We start from the raw sequence: 19719 nt of genomic DNA on the forward strand, positions 1-19719 counted from the left end.
GGAGATTTCAGCTCGGTTGATACCAAAACAATGACCCTTACAGCTTCAAAGTCCTTCGGAGACAGGGGTATGTTGACTACTGTTCAGCGGACTTTGACCCCGTAACTATCAGTTGACAACCAGTGGACAGCGGGAACTTGGTAGATTCACTAGACCCAGGGCTGAGATGATCAGAAATTTAGAAAGCCCTGTTGATAAACGCCTTGATTATCTGCTCAGCGCAGTTATTATTGCCTTTATATTCTCGCCAGGCACCAGGTATCATGCCTCCTTTCTGGTGTGACGGGGCGCTGGAACGCCGGACGGCAAACGCCAAACGGCCAAACGCGCGTTGGAATCACGTGGAGCGCTCCATTATCGTAGCATCGCTGCCTCCGCACTGCGTCACCGTCCTGTTGATCTGATCCACTCCCAACAACGAACGAGAGCAACCAGGAATATAGTGAAACGACTTGATTCTTCACGAAATCTCGACTGTATTTGTTTTGAATATGGGCCAACGGAAAGATTTACCTAGAAGACCGACGTCCAGACGACGCAGGGTCTCCCATGTTGTCCTCGCCTTATCCCTCTTATCGAGCGTCGCCACCGCCTATAAGCCCGCATACCGAGACACTTTATCACCGGGGAATCCATTTCTGCCACCACAGGTGCCGTTGGAGGAACCGAAAGACCTGTTTGGGAAGCATGAGTTTGTGAGTGCTTATGCCTTGTGTGTTATGTGGTGACTTGCTGGCTGACGGTGCTAGACCCTTCGTCACATCTTCCACCGAGGGACGCACGAACACCCCGACCTACACAAGAGGCTCGATATTAAACCGGAAACTCGACTGCTGGCGATATCCGATGATGGATTGGAGGATGGATTGTATGCTGCGGATACATCGCTGGTGGCCCTGTCCAGTCCTGTAACGATTCAGCGACTCGCCGACCGACGGTTGCCTGTGATTGAAGAACACTTATTGGCGGCAAGGGCTAGCGGGTCTGCGGTCACGCTGTCCCCGTCGGCTTGGGTGATGGACACTCTTGCAGGCCCCGATGTGACGCATAAGGAGAGTGTCTTGACCTTCGCCAAGATGACATCGAATGACTATATCGAGGTCCCTGACACCGAGGACTGGCAGGACATCCATGGCCACTTCAACTACTCGAGCAGTTTTGGATGGCAGGGGGATGGACTTCGAGGCCATATCTATGCAGACAAGACAAATAGTACCCTGGTGATCTCTCTCAAGGGCACATCGCCTGCATTATTTGACGGTGCCGGTACTACGACGAACGACAAGCTCAACGATAATCTGTTTTTCAGCTGCTGCTGTGGCCAAGGAGGCTCCTATCTCTGGAGACAAGTGTGTGACTGTCAGTCGTCTGCCTATACAGCAAACCTGACTTGTATTGTCGAAGCCATGTCTGATGAGAATCGGTACTACCGGGCGGCCATCGACCTGTACTCGAACGTGACGGAGCTTTACCCCAATGCCAACGTCTGGCTGACCGGCCACTCGCTCGGGGGTGCCATGACAAGTCTACTGGGTCTTACGTTTGGTTTGCCTGCTGTGACGTTCGAGGCTGTTCCGGAAGCGCTACCTGCAGCACGCCTGGGTCTACCCGCTCCACCAGGCCATGACCCGCTTCTTCCTCAGAAACGGCGCTATACGGGGGCGTACCACTTCGGACACACGGCAGACCCCATCTACATGGGCACCTGCAATGGCGTTAGTTCAGTCTGCACATGGGGTGGTTATGCCATGGAGTCGGCCTGTCACACTGGTCAGATGTGCGTCTACGACACCGTCGAGGACAAAGGCTGGCGTGTCGCGATCGGGACGCATCGAATCAAAGCCGTCATCTCCGATGTTCTCGAGGTTTATGACAGTGTTCCCTCGTGTGTGGCCGAAGAGGAATGTTTCGACTGCGAGCTGTGGAAGTACTTTAAGAGCAACGGCTCGGAAATCACCACCACCACTACCACGACAACAACGGTCACGACGAGTAGCCCGAGCCTGACCAGGACGTCAACCTGCAAGACACCTGGCTGGTGGGGATGCCTTGATGAGACAACCACCACCACCACCTCTACGTCGTCAACGAGTACTACCACGACGACCACAACGTGCAAAACACCCGGATGGTTCGGATGCAAGGATCGTACTACTACTGCTACGGCTACGCCCGCACCATCACTGCCCACCACGATCCCTACATCAACGTCATGCTTGGATCCCGGCTGGTTCGGCTGTCGCGATGAACCCACAACACAGACAACCATCCCCTCCACAACGACATCGACTACCTGCCGCAACCCCGGATTCTTCTGGGGATGCCATGATAGAAGCTCTCTGGAGACACCTGCAATCACCTCCGCCCCGACCACCTCGACCAACTAACAAACATACCGTATATGTTGAGGGCATTTTCTTGGATTAGCGTATGTGGAGACCAGACGGGTGATTTGACTTGAATCTTCTTGGCTAAGAGCCTTCTTTGATTGAAGATAGTTGACACCGAACTTACTATATAAACGTACACAACACCCCTTTCTTTTGGATAGCACCTTGCTCGGCGAATATGGGATTGGATTAGACACATTTCACAGATAGATACAGACTAGCGAATGTCATTTTGAACTATTGAACTATTGACTGTACAAGCTAAGTAGTTTGAAGGTCTACAGAGTTGTTGCAGACTGTAATATCGATGTTGAGGTATAGACCCGCATTATGCATACACTTGTACATTTTGGAGCCAGTTTACGTATATATGAACAACGGCAGATCTACAGACGCGGCTGAGGACCATTGACATTCTCCTCGGTGGCCCTTTGGATACGTGCGCCGAGGTCTGGGTTGACGCGGCGGAACATCTCGTAAGTCTGTCTGCGGACGCGCTCGTGGGCGCCGGCCAGGTGACCGGAGACATTGGAGACGAAGTTGTCCTGCTGGCCTGGCTGGCGGCCGAGGACGAGCCAGAGGCCGTTGGCTTGGACATAGTCGTCGGCGGTGACGGGGAGTTGCTCGGCAACGATGGCGCCGGCCCACTTCTCATGCTGTTGAGAGACCTGGCCGGGCTTGTAGGTTAGAGAGCGGAAGGTAGACGGGTAGTTCGGGTTAGCGCCGTAGTTGCCATGGACATTCATGTAGCCGTCGCGCTGAAACGGGTTGAAGGCGTGCAGGGGGCAGTTGACGGGGATCTGCTGGTAGTTGCCGCCGAGACGGTGGCGGTGGGTGTCAGGGTAGGAGAAGAGGCGGCTTTGCAGGACGGGGTCGGCGGAGGGCTCGACGCCGGGGACCATATGCGAGGGGGAGAAGGCGGCCTGCTCGACCTCGGCGAAGTAGTTTTGTGGGTTCTTGTTGAGGGTAAGCTTGCCGAAGCGGCGAAGCGGCACCTCCGCCTGCGGCCAGACTTTGGTCAGATCAAATACGTTCCAGCGGAACTTCTCGGCCTGCTCAGGGCTCAGTGTCTGCACGTAGCAAGTCCACGAGGGGTTCTCGCCGCGCTCGATCGCGTCGAAGAGGTCCTGCGTGTGCCAATCCGGGTTCTCAGCTGCCAGCCGCGTCGCCTCCTCGTTGGTGAAGGTTTTGTTGCCCTGGTCGGACTTGAGGTGGATCTGCACGTAGTTGAAGCTGCCGTCGGGCTTGATCCACTTATATGTGTGCCCGGAGTAACCGTTCATGTGACGGTAGGAGTACGGGGTGCCGCGGTCACTGAACAGGTGCATCACCTGATGCACCGACTCGTGGTGGGTTGACAAGTAGTCCCAGAACATGGTGGCGTCCTTCAGGTTGGTCTGCGGATTCCGCTTCTGCGTGTGGATAAACATGGGGAATTTGGACGGGTCGCGTAAGAAGAAGACGGGCGTGTTGTTGAACACCCAGTCCCAGTTGCCCTCGTTCGTATAGAACTTGATGGCAAATCCGCGCGGGTCGCGCGCGCTGTCCGCAGAGCCCTTCTCGCCGCCGACTGTGGAGAAGCGAGTGAAGAGTTTGGTCTTCTTCCCGACTTCTTTGAGCATGTCAACGATGGTCTAAGCAGCGTCAGCAGAGCGCCCCATTTGGTCTCTCACCATGTTCAAATCTTCCTCACAATGTCACTGATATCATCCGTCACCTCGAACTCGCCGTAGGCGCCAGCACCCTTGGCATGGACCACCCGCTCGGGGATCCTCTCTCGGTCGAAATGTGCGAGCAGGTCGATCAGGTGAAAGTCTTGCAGCAGCAGCGGTCCGTTAGGGCCAACACGTTGCGAGGCCTGAGGGTCCATGACCGGACACCCATTGGAGGTAGTATAGACAGGAGTCTCATTGTAGCGGTAGGTCTCTAGAGAGCACGCTGTTAGCATAAAAGCTGGATACAGAGAGCTTGACGGAGCTTGATAGAGCCTGATAGAGCTAGACAGCTAGACAGAGCTACAAGAGCTCGCGACAGAGTTGCAGAACGTACTAGGTTCGTCGTCCTTCCCCATGGTGGCAGTTTTTAGCAGAGACCCTTGATCGTGGAGGAAACAAGCAAGCTCAGCTTCCCAGACCTCAGGTTTATGTACAATAATCCCATTAATAATTTGTTATGACCATAGAATGGGTATCTATCAAGTGGAGACGGATCTGGCTTACTCCACCAGGGCGGCCAGACACACCTGTCTTAGTCACCAGTCCATCCTGCAAAGCGACTGCCAGGATTTCGGCGGGCTAGGCCAATAGTAATGACAAACAGCGGCGATTCCAACTTGACTCCATTGATCCTGACCTGGTAGTATGAAGTACGGACAGTTCCAAGAGTTTCCGAAGTTGCTGGAGGAGCCCGCCTGGTGGACCCAACATAAAGTTGGATGTGGCCAATCATATGTGGGCGATTGTCACGGGGAAACCACCCTCGGCAGGTACGGATCGATACTCCTAATATAGCAGGTGCGACCTGTCAACTGATTATGTAATATAATATATAGTATGTGGTATGTGGTATATGAATAGGCAGATGTCAATGTTCTATAGAGAATATATCTAGTATTCAAGATACTTAGTAGGCACTTCCTCATCTCTGGAGGCAGATCTATAAAGTGCCGTCATTTCTCTGCTATCTCCTGCCTATCGGACTGTTATATTACGTAGTACATCTACCTGTTAGTTAGTTTCTCTGCAACTATCTACTAACTGTATAGCAAGTAACTATTAGTATTTTAGTATTCTTAAGTAAATATAATTACTAGACTGGAAAATTCCATCTAGGGGTTTCTGGTTACAATAGTGAGTTGATACTTAAGTAAGGTTTTGGTATACATGGAAACCTAAGCACTAGAAACTAATAACACAGTCATGAACAGCATAAACCTGACAGCCATAGCCAACAAACCAGTCTATATCGACATCCTGTCTTGATATCTGATTTACTTGCTTAATCCCAACGGATTGTCGGCAGTCTGAGCCTGCCCGCCGACGCTTTTGAAGGACTTCTCCGCCGTCTGGCCAACGCCCTTGGTGGTATTTCCCAGGCCTTCAGAGGCATCTGAGACGGTCTGACCCAGTCCACCTGCCACTCCTCCGACCGTTTGGCCCAGTCCTCCAACTGTCTGACCCAGAGTGTTGGTCAGTCCGCCGACGGTGGTTCCTAAGATGTTGCCGACGCCTCCGAGGAGGTTGGCTGGTTACTGTTAGCAGGGTAACCTTGAAACTGAGGTATTCAAACTGAAGGAGCAGAAGAAACAAGATACAAGGGTCAACATACGGTTTTCATCGCCCGAAGACATGTTTATTGTGTTTTGATGGTTGATGGATTCAAATCGTATGGGGATCGATATCAAAGGTAGGATTTGCTTTGAATAGATGTGTTTATTCTCCTCATACCTACTCGGTCCCTCTGTTATATGTCGTGTATAACCGCAATGATATCATACCTGGGTTAGAACTTAGCAAGACCTGCCACTGACGAATCCATCTTGATTTGGAGTGCAGATCACAGTGTCAGTATAGCCAGGATGCTCTCTGATTTGTCTGTTGCCACTTATGACAGCATCTGGCGTCGGGTACTGTCTTCGAGCCACGAGTAGTCCTAGCTGGTTTCTGGACCGTAGTGTGCTGATAGTACTGAAGCATATTGTAATAATTAATAGAAATTTAACGTCAATAATATACCTACTTAACTAGATCACTAATTTGCAGTCTACCTACAATCCACAGAAAACTCCGTAAAACCTCCGTGTGGCCAACACCTGTCAACAGTGAGTACAATTCATAATATAATAATAATTAGAATACAGCCAGAAAAAATAACTGGGTATCTTGATACCTAATAATAACCATTACTAGTAGTAGATTGTGTACGAGTACTCCTGTTGAAAAGTCTTGTATGCGATTCTGGAGTCGAGTCGGAAACCGTATTCCGACAGAAGAATAAAAACGCCAGAATCCCCCTCGACGGAGGGACCCCCCCGACCACTACTGAAATTCAAGCCAATACACCCAGCAGCGACTCAATTACTGATCTCCAAAATGAATAGCTACTCTATTCCTACCATGCATCATCTATTCTCAGTTGCTTCAGTCTTGGAGCCTCTTCCCACTCAGAATTCTAATTGGCGTGCTCACGCAGTATCATGAACCCTCAGGTGAACACCACTGTTTTTTTACACACACACTCTCATCTTCCATTGAGTTCTACGCTGACAGGATCAGACTCCGAACCCCCTAGTTTCTGCCCACGAAAAGACTTCCTCCGAACCAACAACTGCCCCTGACAAGACCCGCGAAAAGCCTGATAAGCGACTGAGCGACCGACACTCTCACCCGCCCCCACAAGACGACGAGTCCCCAACCAAACGTCGTGTCTAGACAAAATTGGACTCCCGGGAATTTAATACGAGGTGGACACTGGCTACCAGGCTGTCTTTTCGGACGAAGAAAGCACTCCACATAAAAATAATGCCGGGAACAAAGCAATAATGGTGTTGACCTCGCCTTTGGTCCGGGTGGGGGGGGTTTCTCGCGTCCTCCGCATCCGGGATAAATTTGCACGAGCGACCTCGTCCCACACTTATCCGGTTGAGCGTCCAACAATTCTCTCTCTCTCTCTCCTTTTCTCGTCACCTTCCGTTTTTGTGTATGAGACAGCCTCTGTGAGAGCATTGTTTTACGATCTTTTCGAGCGTTTGTGTTGTTTGCGGGAGCAATTTCCCCCCTCTTCTCCTCGCTCAAGATGGCCTTGGAAACGACGCAGGAGGTCATTTCTGCGGAAGACCGGGCACCTTCAATCCCTACAGAGGCCAAGAATGCAAGAATTCCAGCCGACGGTTCACTCAGCAAGGTTATCGAGAATGCTCGCGCAGCGACGGACAAGGAGCACAAGATGACCCTTCTCGAGGGCATCCGGCTGTATCCTAAGGCGGTCGCCTGGAGCGTTCTCATTTCCACCTGCATTGTCATGGAGGCGTACGACGTCTCTCTGATCAGCAACTTTTACGCTTTCCCCCCGTTCAACCGCAAGTACGGGCACAAACTCGCCGATGGGACGTATCAAGTCTCCGCTGCGGTGCGTAAATGATCTATATTCGTTTTTCACAAATGCAAAGCTGATGGTTTTTTTAGTGGCAATCGGGACTGAGTAACGGCGCCTCAGTGGGAGAAATCCTGGGGTTGTTCATCAACGGCTGGGCCTCGGAACGGTTCGGCTACCGCTATACTATCATGGTCTGTCTGGTCTTGATCGCGGCGTGGACAGCCATCTTCTTCACGGCACAGAATGTGCAGGCGCTGCTGGCAGCTGAGATTCTGGCAGGCATCCCCTGGGGTGTCTTCCAGACGCTGACCATCACGTACGCATCCGAGGTGTGTCCCGTCGCCCTGCGCGGGTACCTGACGACTTACGTCAACTGTTGCTGGGGGATTGGTCAGATCATCGGAGTCGGAGTGATCAAGTCGATGCTGAACAGGAACGACCAGTGGGCGTACCGGATCCCTTACGGACTGCAGTGGATGTGGCCGCTGCCGCTCTTCATCGGCATCCTGCTCGCCCCGGAGTCGCCCTGGTGGCTGGTGCGCAAGGGCCGCACTGAAGACGCCAAGCGGGCCCTTTTGCGGCTGACCAGTGTCCGGCCCGGGTCGGACTTCGACGCAGACGAGACCATCGCGATGATGGTTCACACCACTGCTTTGGAGCGCCGGATCACCAAGGGCGCCAGCTACTGGGACTGCTTCAAAGGGACCGACCTGCGCCGCACCGAGATTGTCTGCATGGCTTGGGCGATGCAGAATCTGAGCGGCAACTCCTTCTCGTCCTATTCAACCTACTTCCTGGAGCAGGCCGGGCTGAGCACGTCCAAGTCATACGACTTCAGCCTGGGCCAGTACGCGATCAACATGGCCGGCGTCTTTGGCTCCTGGTTCCTCATGTCGCTGGGCATCGGCCGCCGGTCTCTATTTCTCTATGGTCTGTGCGGCCTGTGCGCCATGCTCTTCATCATGGGCTTCCTAGGCCTGGTCCCGGACTCGCACAAGGACCAGGCCGCCCTGGCGACCGGCTCGATGATGATTGTCTGGGCGGTTATCTACCAGCTGACGGTGGGCACAGTGTGCTACTCGCTTGTCGCCGAGATCTCCACGCGCCGTCTGCAGATCAAGACCGTCGTGCTAGGCCGCAACTTGTACAATGTCGTCAACATCATTTGCAACGTGCTGACGCCCTACATGCTGAACCCCACCGCGTGGAACTGGGGCAACTATGCCGGTTTCTTCTGGGGTGGCGTCTGCTTCTGCGCCGTCATCTATACATACTTCCGCGTTCCAGAGCCGCGTGGCCGCTCCTTTGCCGAGCTGGACCTGCTCTTCGAGCACGGCGTCCCCGCCCGCAAGTTCACCACCACCCAGGTCGACGTCTTTAGCGAGACCATCGAGGGCACCGTCATCGAGGATTACCAGGCGCACAAAGCTGCCGGCACTGACGCCGACGCGGAGAAGGCCTCTCATCTATTCTAAATGATTAATGACTACGAACTAATGTAACTATATATAATATTTATCTTGTTTTTATGTGTAATAAGTTTCGTTCGAGCAAGTAGTGTACTTGGTAGACTTATGATCATTTGTTCGTCCATTCCGGCTTCCTCTTCTCTGCAAACGCCTTCATTCCTATTAAAGTCAGTAAAAGAAAAGCAATAAGGATAAAGCGGTAGTACTGCTTCGGACTTACCAATCTTCTGGTCCTCACTACCAAACAGACCATGGAACAAGCGGCGCTCATACTCAACCCCCTCACGCAGGGACAGCTCCTGGCTCTTGTTGACCACCTCCTTGGCCGCAACAACCGCGACACGACTGTATCCCGCAATCGTCTCCGCGGTGGCGATGGCTTCACCCAGGAGAGCCTGGTGGTCACCCTCGACCACTTTAGCGGCGACCCCCCACTCCCCGGCCTCGCGGCCGCTGAAGTTCTTCCCCGTGAGAATCAGCTCCATGGCTTTGCTCTTGCCCACTGCGCGCGTGAGGCGCTGGGATCCCCCCGCCCCGGGAACCACGCCGAGCTTGATCTCCGGCTGGCCGAAGGTCGCGCTGGCAGTGCAGTAGATCACGTCGCACATCAGGGCGAGCTCACACCCGCCGCCAAGAGCGTATCCGGCTACCGCGGCGATGACGGGCTTGCGGACCGAGTTAGCGAGATGTGACCACGGAGCGATGAAGTTGTTCGAGTACGCCGCCGAGAAGGTTAGAGGGGCCATTTCTTTGATGTCGGCGCCGGCTAAAAAACAAAAAATACAGTAAAATAAGCATTTGACCCAGCAAAGAAAAAAAGAAAGAGTAGAGATATATGCACCTGCGAATGCTTTCCCATTGCCGGTTATTACAATCGCCCCGATGGCTTCATCTTCGTCATACTTGGTGAGCGCGTCGTTGAGCTCCTTGAAGAGGGGGCTGCTTAGAGCGTTGAGTGCTTTCGGTCTATTCAATGTGACTGCCTAATTAGCATGCACGCACAAACTCTCTCTCTCTATATATATATATCACTCTCACATACTTAATCCAACGCCCGGCTTGGGAGTAGAAATCAGGATGTGTTCATAAGCGGCAGAAGAGGAGTACGGCCGGCCGACTCTCGCTAGGTATGTCGATAAGGGTACGGCGGTTTTGGACGCGACAAGGCGGGAGTAGCTGCGAGAGAACATGGCGCTGAGTTTAAGCAACACCTTAGGACTTTTCCTACAAGCCAGTGCGAGAGTGTTTGGAATGATTCTGGACCTTAGTATAACAGTAGAACAGGTTGTTACATCATGCCGAGGCCGCCGCTAACCGACCTGCCGACACGTGCTTTCCATTTCAAGACTAGCATATCACATGACCTTTCAATCCGAACACGGCTAGCCCCCCTGAGGCGCAGCATTACTAACCTCAGGACCGGCGTGGACCTGCTCAACCGCACGCGGCCGTGGCTGGTGTTTGTTCGCAGTGGACACTTTTCTCTCGAGGTGCGAGTTGCTTCTCCTAAACGCCTTCAACCACTCCACTCCACACCTTCACGATAAGACCAGAACCCAACAGGGGACGGACAAGAGTCGACTGGACAAGTCCAAGATATTTGCAAAGTTTTATTCCAGCGAAGAAAAGCCGTCTTTGTCGCCATGGATGTTCCCGAGCCTGATCAGAGCCCGTTCACTGCGGTGACGGCGCACACCTCCAAATTCACCAGAGTGAGTCGCATCAACCTCAGCAGCCAGCCAGCCAGACATGGCGACCACACCAGCCAGTCGCTCTTCTCCCAGGCTTGTGGACTCGGCTGACTTGATTAGAAATTCCAAGCGTATCTCGATGCCTCGACGCCGTACGCAGTCTATCGGTGGATCGGGACGGGCGTGTTCCTCGCCATTTTCTTCCTACGAATTGTTCTTTCCCAAGGATGGTATATTGGTGAGGATCACATTAGGGTTCTTTGTTGTTGTTTTTTCCCCTTAAAATCGGCTATCTGACTGGACAGTCGCTTACACGCTCGGCATCTACCTGCTTAACCTGTTCCTCGCCTTCCTCACCCCGAAATTCGACCCCTCGCTCACACAAGACGAGGGTCTCGAGGACGGCGATGCCTCTGCCTCCCTGCCGACCAAGCAGGATGAGGAGTTCCGCCCCTTTATCCGCCGCCTCCCGGAGTTCAAGTTCTGGTACGACGCGACCCGCGCCATCACCATCGCCTTCGTCTGCTCCTGGCTCTCTGTCTTTGATATCCCCGTCTTCTGGCCCGTCTTGGTCGTCTACTGGATCGTCCTGTTTGTCTTGACCAGTAAGTTCTTCTTTTTCGTTTCCCCGGCTTCTCCTTTCTTTCCCCCCTCTCCCTTTCTCTTCTAATCCTCGATCTTAGTGCGCCGCCAAATCCAACACATGATCAAGTATCGCTATGTCCCTTTCTCCTTCGGCAAGACGAGATACGGTAGATCGTAGGAGAGACTTATGGCTTGACATGTGAACCTGGAGGAACAGTCTTAAAACTTACCCATGTTCCTCTCTTTGTGTCCCTTTTTTTTGACGCTATATGATTGAATGGCAGTGCCCGAGTCACAGCACATGCATGACCTGCAGAAAATCATTGTTTCATCTATTTTAATCTTTTTTCTTTCTTTTTTCTATTGTTATTATCATCATTCCCCCCCCCCCTCTTTATTGTTCCACGTTTCAGAAACAGCAGAGAGGTATACTTCTGACCCTACTCTGACCCTTGTGCTCCCAAATCAATTACTAGATTAGGTATACTCATTTGGTTTGGGTTGGTTTTTTTTTTTTTTTCGGACGACAGGGGGGGAGGGTTGGTTGGTTCCTTTTTTCCCCCTTTTCTTTTCTCTGTATAATGTTAAGCCATCTGCTTGGTTAGCAGAGTTACTAGCCGATGATAATGGTGTATGAATTAGATTTACCTTGGATTCGTTCTTCAGATGTACGAGAATAGTATCCCCCATGGGCAGACAAAAATAATAGGATGGAGGACATAATTTTCATTCATTGGTATCAAGCTAAGTAATAAGTCTCATCGCCAGGTAAACTCCTATTTACAAGATCGGAAAACAAGAGTTCTAGGATGAAACAGTGGAGAAGAAGTGTTCGTTGAGGTGACAATAGGGTTGATAGAATCTTGCCAGAAGATTCTGTTCGTCAGGATTAGATTACAAGGTGTTCCACGCTATTCGACCGTTTCTCGCTGCCGTTATTCAACGACAAGGATGATATTGTCCTTCCAGACGATGGCCGTTCCAGCTCTGCCGTCTTGGTCAAGATCCAGGCTGAAGCATACATGTTGACCCTATATTTTTTTTTTCTGTCAGCACTCTTTCTTGGGAGAGAAGGAGAATCGAGGAAACTCACCGGTCAATACACGTTCCACGGAATCTGGCACCCACACGACGCGGTGTGAAGCCGTTATCTTGGAAGTGTTTGATATACCACGGATCAATACTGGCCGTTCGCAGGAGGACACGGCCTCCCATCTTCAGGGCATGGTTCAGTCTCCTGGCTTGTTGGGCGGCTTCGTCTCCCTTGGGATCGAACCAGTCCATGGAGTCCATAACCTGACAAATCCATCAATAAACCAAGACAAGCTAGAAGGGGGGTAGTACAAGCATGACTTACGACTGCAATGGTCAGAGTTCCTGGAGTGATCCGGTTAATCACCTCGTTGATCTCATCAGTGTGAATCCGAAGGCCGTCAAAAGCACCAGGCGTGGACAGCTTCACATGCGCCTTGGGCGAAAGGTAGGTCGGGTGACATCTGGAACCGGATCAGTTAGTGAGTGTGACATAAGACGGTTGAGGGTAAATGAGACTTACTTTCTCGAAAACTGTCCACGTAGACACAGGTAGTAGAAGTAGTTGTCGTGGCTGATCAAAGTATCCTGGATCACAGGGTCCAGCGTATCAACCACGTACTCCCAGATGGACTGCCCGCTCACATCGGCCGCCTTCTTCATGGCCTCGGTCAGGCCGTTTCTCTTCATGTAGTCATCAACAATCATGTTCCGCTGGTTGCGAGGCACACCGGCGGCCTTCCAGGCGAACCACTCAGTGCTGACGATCGCCCAGTTGAGAGGCTTGCTCAGGAGTACACGGCGAAGGCGCGGCCAGATCTCCCGCTGTTCATTGAGGGTCTGTGCCTCGCAGAGTTTCTGTACCTCGGCCTCCAGGCCAAAGAGTCGGAACAAGTGACGGACCATCTTGATTGCGATACGAGAACCACCGGTCTCGTAAAGACCCCTGCCCTTGGTTGAGGTGAAGACATGAGAATGCTCTAGCCAGTACTGGAACGCTTGGCTCGAAAGGTGAGGGCTCAGTTTGTTGATCAAGAGTTCACGGAATTCGGCATGTTTCCCGTCACCAAAGATCTTCCAGACATCGCGATGACCAAGGGCCATGAAGCTCGCAACCTTCAGTTCCAGCAGGTGGTTCTGGTTCGGGTTCAGATCGACGGCGTGGACTCGGCGGGGGCTCTTTTGCAGGTAATCCAGGATATTGTCACCAGCGCTGGTGATGGCGAGAATGACATCGTCACTGCCAATGTTCAACAGACGGTGGTCTACGCGAGGGTCCTCCCAGTTGAAGGCGTAGATATATTCGTTCTTGAACTGGGTGTGCTTGGGAAGGAGGTCATTGTAGAAGATGCGGTGGTGGTGGTTCTGGTAGAAGGAGGACGGGAGAGGAAGGTTTGAGCCCAGGTTGATCACTGCCGACTCGTAGGCCTTGGACCGGATCTCACGCGTGCTTTGCTCAACGGCCTTGTCCATCTCCTGGAGGTGGTTGGCGGGAGATAGGTAGGGCGATTCGGTGAACGAGGCATCAAGCTCCTCGATCGCCTCGTGGCTCGAAGGGCCCGAGGCAATTTCCTTCTGGCAGCCGATGAAGATGTAGTAAGGAATGCCACCGAGGAGGTAATTTCTGTTGCTGGCCGAGATGACGGTTCCGAAGCGGTATTCCAGGTAATCTCTGCGGGCAGCCTCCAGGCTCACGCGATCCACATCGAACCAGGCACGCCAGAAAACACGAGCGAGCCAATTGACGTGGCGGTTGAAGGCACCGCCGATATAGTTGCGGGAAGATACGTCGACAATGCTTTGGACTACCCTCTTGTGTCAGTGCTGCGAATAAGTTTAGATGCGGGTAAACAGGTCCTACCGTAGAAATCGCAAGCACCAATGACACCTTCGGGCTTCAATAAGGAGGTGAGAGAGTCGACCACGCTGTAGTAGTCTAAAGTGAAGGTTAGTCAAAAAGAAAAAGCAGCACTGAGAACGATTGGGTTCGAATGCTGACCTGGGATCATGGACAGACTGTAGCTCATGGTCACAATGTCTGCGCCTCCGGTTTGGGGCTCCTTAGTCGTAGGGCTAACGTTTTCATCTTGAGGGAGACGGAAAGCGCGGGCATCCTGACAGACAACACTGACGTTCTTCCATCCCAACCGCTCGAAGCGCTTGCGAGCGACGTCACAAAGGGAAGGGGACAGATCCACCAGGTAAACATGCTTGAAGAAGGTTTGAACGGGGACAAAGGCGGCCATGGCCTCGATATTGTAACTGTCGAGCGATTAGCGGGTGCTTCTCATGAGCTGGTATATATTTGTTGAGCGAAGATCGGGGTTCCTACCCAGTGCCACCACCAATCTATAATTCCACAGTCAGTCATTGAAGCTGCCGGAGGAGGCTTTCATTTTCTTACATCAACCCAGACGGCCTCGCCAGGCTTGAGTTTGTTGGCATCCTGTTTATACTTCAATTGAGCAGCCAACAGCCCCAGCATGTCCTCCCGACCACGAAGAAGGCGCTTGCGAGTCGCATCGTAGACGGCGGCCTGAAGCAAACATGATTAGAAGAATCCTGAGATTTCACATAATTTTCCGCCATACCTGAGTCTTGTAGAAGCTCTCCAATGCCTCCTGCTGGCCCTCGCCGTTCTGCTTATGCGGTTTGAGGAAGGTAGCGTAGGCAAACTTGCAGAAGCTCACAATTCCACTCTCCTGACCAGTCTTGGACTTTTGGAAGGACAAAAGAAGCACCGAGACAAGGGTAGCACTGACGAACAGTGCCGCGCCGGCAATATACAGATGTGGTTCACCCATGCTGCAAGCAATTGCCGAGACCAAGTGAAGGGGAGAGAGAGAGAGAGAGAGAGAGAGAGAGGGCAATGAGAAGAGAGGAGAGAGGAGAGAGGAGAGAGAGGCACAAGACAGCGCACACGATTTGTATCCGTAAGCGTCAACTGGACAGACAGACAGACACCACGGACAATTAGCGGACGCAGCTCTGTAGAAAGCGAGGGACGGCGCAGTCTTCTTCTTGAAGGCGAGAGGGAGCTTCACCTGGAGAGCACGAGGCCACGCCCCACCACACCCCTCGTCACGAAAGCTGGCCGCCGGGAGCTGGACAGCATCACGATGTCCTATCAGGACGACACATGGGCCCCGAGACCGATGAAAATGGACTGCGGGTCGGCGACTGGGCCGTGGCGGAGAAGAGAGACGATCCTCTTGGGTAGGAGCCTTAGAAGTTAGGAGCCTTGACTCCCCCCCTTCGTTATTGGTGCGTAGAGGGTTTGAGTTAGATCTCTAGGGCTGCTGGAGAGAGGGTGCCTGAGGCTTATCCGGATAAGGAAGCGGCCTCGTTGGACGGGCTGGTCTCTGCGCAGTGGCTACGACCAGACCAGAGGAGGGCGCCCCGGAACGAGCAAGTAGGAGGGCAGCGCGGTAGCCCGTGCGGATTTCCATCGTCACAGACATTCCTGGGGCTTTCCCTTGGGCAATGTCGCTGCTTCCTTTATCGCGACTCTTGACGGCACTGCGTCTGCAGGCCCGTTGGCGGTGGGCAGCGGGCAGAGCCAATCAGCAGCCGAGCTGTCGGCACACCTCTGGGATGCTCTCTTCGGGTGGGAGAGAGCTCATGTCTGGCACAAACTTTCCACGGCCGAATCATGACGGTCAAAAGCACATCGCTGTCGCACGGGATTCTGTAATTAGCTGGCGGATCCTAGGGTGTTCCATGGGTGCATCTTTGCGTATGAGGGGATACCTACCGTAGGTAGTAGTACCAGTATGTAGTACCTACAGGCTACAGGGTTAAGGTATGTACCTAGATGGTAGTAACTACTAGTACTACTGTACTCCGTACTGAACTCTGGCTACGAGGGAGTACGCTGTATCTACGGAGGATTTAGGTATCGTACAAGTAGCTACCTGGCAGTAGTCACTACTACATAAGCACGGTTGATCTACGGGGTACAGACTCGAAAGTGGATAAGACTACCCAGGTAGCTGACTACTAATAATAAACATGGAGTACCAGGTAGTACCCGTATCCCGCGTTCTTAGTAGAGTCCAGATTTACAAAGAAAGTGCTCTGTCTGATATCCATTGGATTCTTACCTTACACTTTATATCACTACCTAGGTATTTAGTATATAGAGTCCTGTCTCTTCCGGCAAAGGAATCAAAGAGTGTCCTTCGTATCAAGACCAAAATAGTTAGACTGGAACTAACTACCACGTAGTTACTCCGCACTCTGTACACTTATCAGTACTAGCTAGGTCTTACAGTTACATGGCAGATGAGGCGTCTCGCTAAGATTGTTTTCGTGGCTGGTCGGCATCAAAATACTACATAGTCGGGTGTGACCGGCCTCTTCCCAACAAAACTTGGGCATTTATAGTCGGTCAGTCGATCGACCCCATATTCTTGGTATTTTCAATACCATTTTAGTACTGACGATAACCCACCGGAGTTATTTGGCCATCATAAAACCATTATTGAAAAAATGTCCGTCGACCTGATAAGAGGGTCTCGCTGTTTGACCGCAAGTTCTGGCCAGTTGCCTAGCCGTGGTAACTACCTAGGTAGTTGGTCGTCTTGCGCATTCACAGTTCGGCCGGTATGCTTTCGACTCGACATTCCGCCGTGCAAAACTCTGGCCCTCGACCATAAAGCGAATCCTTCCAGGCCTCAATGACATGCTATCCACCCAATATTTCCTTCCTGGCGGACGCTAGGAGCTTGTTCGCCTGGCCAAAGGATCCAACTTGCCATCAGTGGTATCCTTTTATTGTGTTTCAGCATAGAGACCAATTCGCCACCAATATCGAACTTGGAGTGAACTCAAGAATTCAATTTGAACGCCAAGAATGATTAACGCCTCGCTAATTGAATCAAAGTTGGGTTCTCTCTGGCATGCCGATAGAAGAGTGCTGTTGAGTGCCTGCAGAGAGAGTGCCCAGCTTCATCTATCCATGACTCCAACCTTGCCATGTGAACCCAGATTTAAGACAAGAAACCAGTACAATGGGACAGGGTAAATAATGAACAGAAACCACGTCTCGGTGGCTTTGAGTCGGGTACTATCATACAGAGATATGAGAGCAGGATCTTGGGACGGAAATTGAGGGGAACGAGCCAGAGAGGAACGAGTCACGGTGGATAGGCGGCTGCAAACGGGTCAAGTTGCAACCTTATATGACGCTGGCTGACTCGAAAGAACCATGATTTTTGATGATGGTCATGCATTCGTGGATTTGCCTGGATAGAAATGCCGCGTTTCTGCGTTCAGCTTCGGAGATGGTGGGATCATTCGCCTCCTTGGTCCAGAATGCGGCCGTTGTGTTACATACAGTGAGTATGCTCTGACCTTTGTGGTTTCGGGCATAGATGTTGGCGCCGTACCGTAGTAGAACTGACACGCAGTCAACACGGCCTTGATAGCTGGCCAGGAAGAGTACGGTTTCGCCGAACCTGGTTGGCAACTCGGGGTCTGCCCTTCTAGAGATATCATAGTTACCACTGCTACCACGTGCCCCTCTCAGAAGCATTTCTAAATGTCGACACGTTCTCCCAGGGTCAGGGTCAATATCAGGGTCCAACAGAGGCAGATCCATCAATGTATGGAGAGGGGTAAACCCCTCTCGGTTATAGTGGTTGGGATCGCCACCACGTCTGAGCCAACCCAAAAAGTCCGGGGTATAAGAGTTGTTAAAATATGAAATCACGGCCAGCAAGTGAAACACGTTGTTGCCGAGGTCGTCTTCTTCAAACGTCGGGTCGTTCACAAACTTCTCTGCAGACTTCAACCATAGTTCCGGAGCTTCAAAGTACCACTGGAGGAAGGTTGGTGCGCGGGCGTTGCTTAATGCTACCGCACATTCATTGAGAGGTGAGATCATACAAGACCTGCGGCCAGTTATCCCAGCCAGCAAACTTGGATCCACTTTGGTCAGTATTTCGCGGCTGCCCTTGAGGGCTTCCAAATATTCCTGGGGGGTTCTTCCAAAAGCATCTCGCATGGTCTGTGAAACACCGCTTTCTATAAAAATACGGCAAATCCTTTTGCAGACTTCATCCGGTACATCGTGTTCATAAAGCCGATGCAGTGCTGTTCGGCCAAAGATGTCCCGTTCTTGCAGATCGAATCCACGCCGTTTGAGGTCTAGAAATAGCTCATACAGCTGATGCTGCATTCTGTTCGGGTTCAGAACGTGAAGAAAGGTCTCTCCATTGGCATTTTTGTGGCTAGGATCCACTCCGGCATCCAGGAGTGGCATAAGAGATTCGAATGTGGCTTGTCCATTGGCAGAATAGAAATGAAGTATAGTGTTTCCAAAGCAATCCTTCTTGTTTATTGCCGTTGAAAGAAATCCAGGAGAGACCAGCATGTCAAGAATTTTGCCAGGAGCTGTCATGGCATGAACATGGATAGGGTCCATAAAACAAACACGACAAACCGGGAGAAGGCCCTGGCCATTGCTTTGACAACACGCTCTGGTGGTTGGAGAGGCATGATCACGGTTCTTTGCCTGGAGGACGTAAATCCTGAGATTCTCGTAAAAGTCTTGAGGAAGCTGAGGGGTTGGGGGTGTCATTGCATATGTGATTCGAGTCTTCTGAGAAGGCGATGGGTTGACTTGCAGGTCGGCGGGGTTCTGTTCTTCAGCGTCATGAGTCTCTGCTGGAGACCATTTCCGTGTACACAGGACTCCCCATTTCTTCAATTGATTCTGACACGATCGTCGGCTATCATGGAGATTGGGGAACCGTGAGCAAGCATATACCAAGTGGCAACGAGACTTGATTTACCATGCATCCAAACCGTGGCTGCGGTTTCTCGTTTCGATTTCTTCCCAAGACTTTCTGGAATGGTAATCTTCGATGAGCCTTGGCTTATGAGGATCCCAGTCGTACATAGAGACGGGTCTGGTTCGAAAGTGACAGACTTTTGGGGAAGGGGGAAGCCTAAACACCACTTGCTAATGCATCAGACACTGCAACCTAAACTCTTCCTATGCTAACTAGAGAATGGAAAGCACAAACCTACAAGAAGAAGAATCCGTGCTCTTGTCTCCGAGTCCCAAGTATCACCTTGGCTATCCAATAATGAAGGAGTGGAGAGAAAGTGAACGACTAGTAATGGACGAGTCGTTGGTGCAGAGATATCTTCCAAACCAGGTATATTATAAGAGCAAAGAGTATTCGAAAAGAAAAAAGAATAACGGCTCGTCATATTGGAAGCCAGCGTCTTTAAATAATGATTCAATTTGGGGAGAGAATGAATTGACTGAAGACCAAGGCCGATTTTTTTGGAGCCTCAATTCTTTCACTGCACTTTGCACAGCCAATGTCCAGCTCAACCCAAGGCCTATCATATTCAAGATCAACTACAGCTGGTGAGAAAGAATGCCTGTCTGGTACTGGGTGCCACGTCGTGGCGCCCTACCTGACCCTGTGAAATGTTTTGGTG

General features: G+C 51.8%; 9 protein-coding genes across 9 annotated transcripts; 4 read left to right on the top strand and 5 right to left on the bottom strand.

Moving 5' to 3' along the window:
- Positions 1-560: 560 nt before the first annotated feature.
- Positions 561-2369, top strand: ASPZODRAFT_36724 (hypothetical protein; the record flags this gene model as incomplete). Its single annotated transcript, XM_022728281.1, has 2 exons — positions 561-695; positions 750-2369. Coding segments are annotated over 2 exons (1755 nt in total), but the record flags the coding sequence as incomplete, so codon positions are not given.
- A 212-nt stretch (positions 2370-2581) lies between these two features.
- ASPZODRAFT_2009375 (hypothetical protein) lies at positions 2582-4641 on the bottom strand. Its single transcript, XM_022727526.1, has 4 exons — positions 4610-4641; positions 4440-4538; positions 4084-4316; positions 2582-4024 (listed from the first exon to the last, which is right to left on the bottom strand). The coding sequence occupies exons 2-4, from the start codon at positions 4459-4461 to the stop codon at positions 2777-2779; spliced, it is 1503 nt and encodes a 500-aa protein (XP_022581229.1). The 5' UTR covers positions 4462-4538; positions 4610-4641; the 3' UTR covers positions 2582-2776.
- A 1944-nt stretch (positions 4642-6585) lies between these two features.
- ASPZODRAFT_16472 (hypothetical protein) lies at positions 6586-6820 on the top strand (the record flags this gene model as incomplete). The annotated part of the gene is made up of 2 exons (XM_022726683.1): positions 6586-6597; positions 6665-6820. 2 exons carry the CDS (start codon positions 6586-6588, stop codon positions 6818-6820), a joined length of 168 nt encoding a protein of 55 aa, XP_022581230.1.
- Positions 6821-7152: 332 nt separating this feature from the next.
- Positions 7153-8959, top strand: ASPZODRAFT_97172 (hypothetical protein; the record flags this gene model as incomplete). The annotated part of the gene is made up of 2 exons (XM_022730545.1): positions 7153-7517; positions 7574-8959. Exons 1-2 carry the CDS (start codon positions 7185-7187, stop codon positions 8957-8959), a joined length of 1719 nt encoding a protein of 572 aa, XP_022581231.1. The 5' UTR covers positions 7153-7184.
- A 103-nt stretch (positions 8960-9062) lies between these two features.
- ASPZODRAFT_152153 (hypothetical protein) lies at positions 9063-10143 on the bottom strand (the record flags this gene model as incomplete). The annotated part of the gene is made up of 4 exons (XM_022725821.1): positions 9063-9112; positions 9174-9719; positions 9795-9932; positions 9996-10143. 4 exons carry the CDS (start codon positions 10141-10143, stop codon positions 9063-9065), a joined length of 882 nt encoding a protein of 293 aa, XP_022581232.1.
- Positions 10144-10469: 326 nt separating this feature from the next.
- ASPZODRAFT_132848 (hypothetical protein) lies at positions 10470-11578 on the top strand. The gene is made up of 4 exons (XM_022723130.1): positions 10470-10665; positions 10765-10882; positions 10950-11249; positions 11328-11578. Exons 1-4 carry the CDS (start codon positions 10597-10599, stop codon positions 11405-11407), a joined length of 567 nt encoding a protein of 188 aa, XP_022581233.1. The 5' UTR covers positions 10470-10596; the 3' UTR covers positions 11408-11578.
- A 540-nt stretch (positions 11579-12118) lies between these two features.
- Positions 12119-15065, bottom strand: ASPZODRAFT_16476 (hypothetical protein; the record flags this gene model as incomplete). Its single annotated transcript, XM_022726684.1, has 9 exons — positions 12119-12260; positions 12323-12525; positions 12587-12725; positions 12785-14066; positions 14123-14197; positions 14261-14523; positions 14594-14610; positions 14666-14797; positions 14853-15065. 9 exons carry the CDS (start codon positions 15063-15065, stop codon positions 12119-12121), a joined length of 2466 nt encoding a protein of 821 aa, XP_022581234.1.
- A 486-nt stretch (positions 15066-15551) lies between these two features.
- On the bottom strand, positions 15552-16587 carry ASPZODRAFT_142523 (hypothetical protein; the record flags this gene model as incomplete). The annotated part of the gene is made up of 4 exons (XM_022724859.1): positions 15552-15786; positions 16016-16050; positions 16365-16384; positions 16533-16587. The coding sequence occupies 4 exons, from the start codon at positions 16585-16587 to the stop codon at positions 15552-15554; spliced, it is 345 nt and encodes a 114-aa protein (XP_022581235.1).
- Positions 16588-17192: 605 nt separating this feature from the next.
- Positions 17193-19094, bottom strand: ASPZODRAFT_2010302 (hypothetical protein). Its single transcript, XM_022727529.1, has 2 exons — positions 19059-19094; positions 17193-18995 (listed from the first exon to the last, which is right to left on the bottom strand). The coding sequence occupies exon 2, from the start codon at positions 18842-18844 to the stop codon at positions 17441-17443; it is 1404 nt and encodes a 467-aa protein (XP_022581236.1). The 5' UTR covers positions 18845-18995; positions 19059-19094; the 3' UTR covers positions 17193-17440.
- Between the last annotated feature and the right edge of the window lie 625 nt (positions 19095-19719).

Source organism: Penicilliopsis zonata (assembly GCF_001890105.1).
Source record: "Penicilliopsis zonata CBS 506.65 unplaced genomic scaffold ASPZOscaffold_7, whole genome shotgun sequence".
Classification (NCBI taxonomy): Eukaryota; Fungi; Ascomycota; class Eurotiomycetes; order Eurotiales; family Aspergillaceae; genus Penicilliopsis; species Penicilliopsis zonata.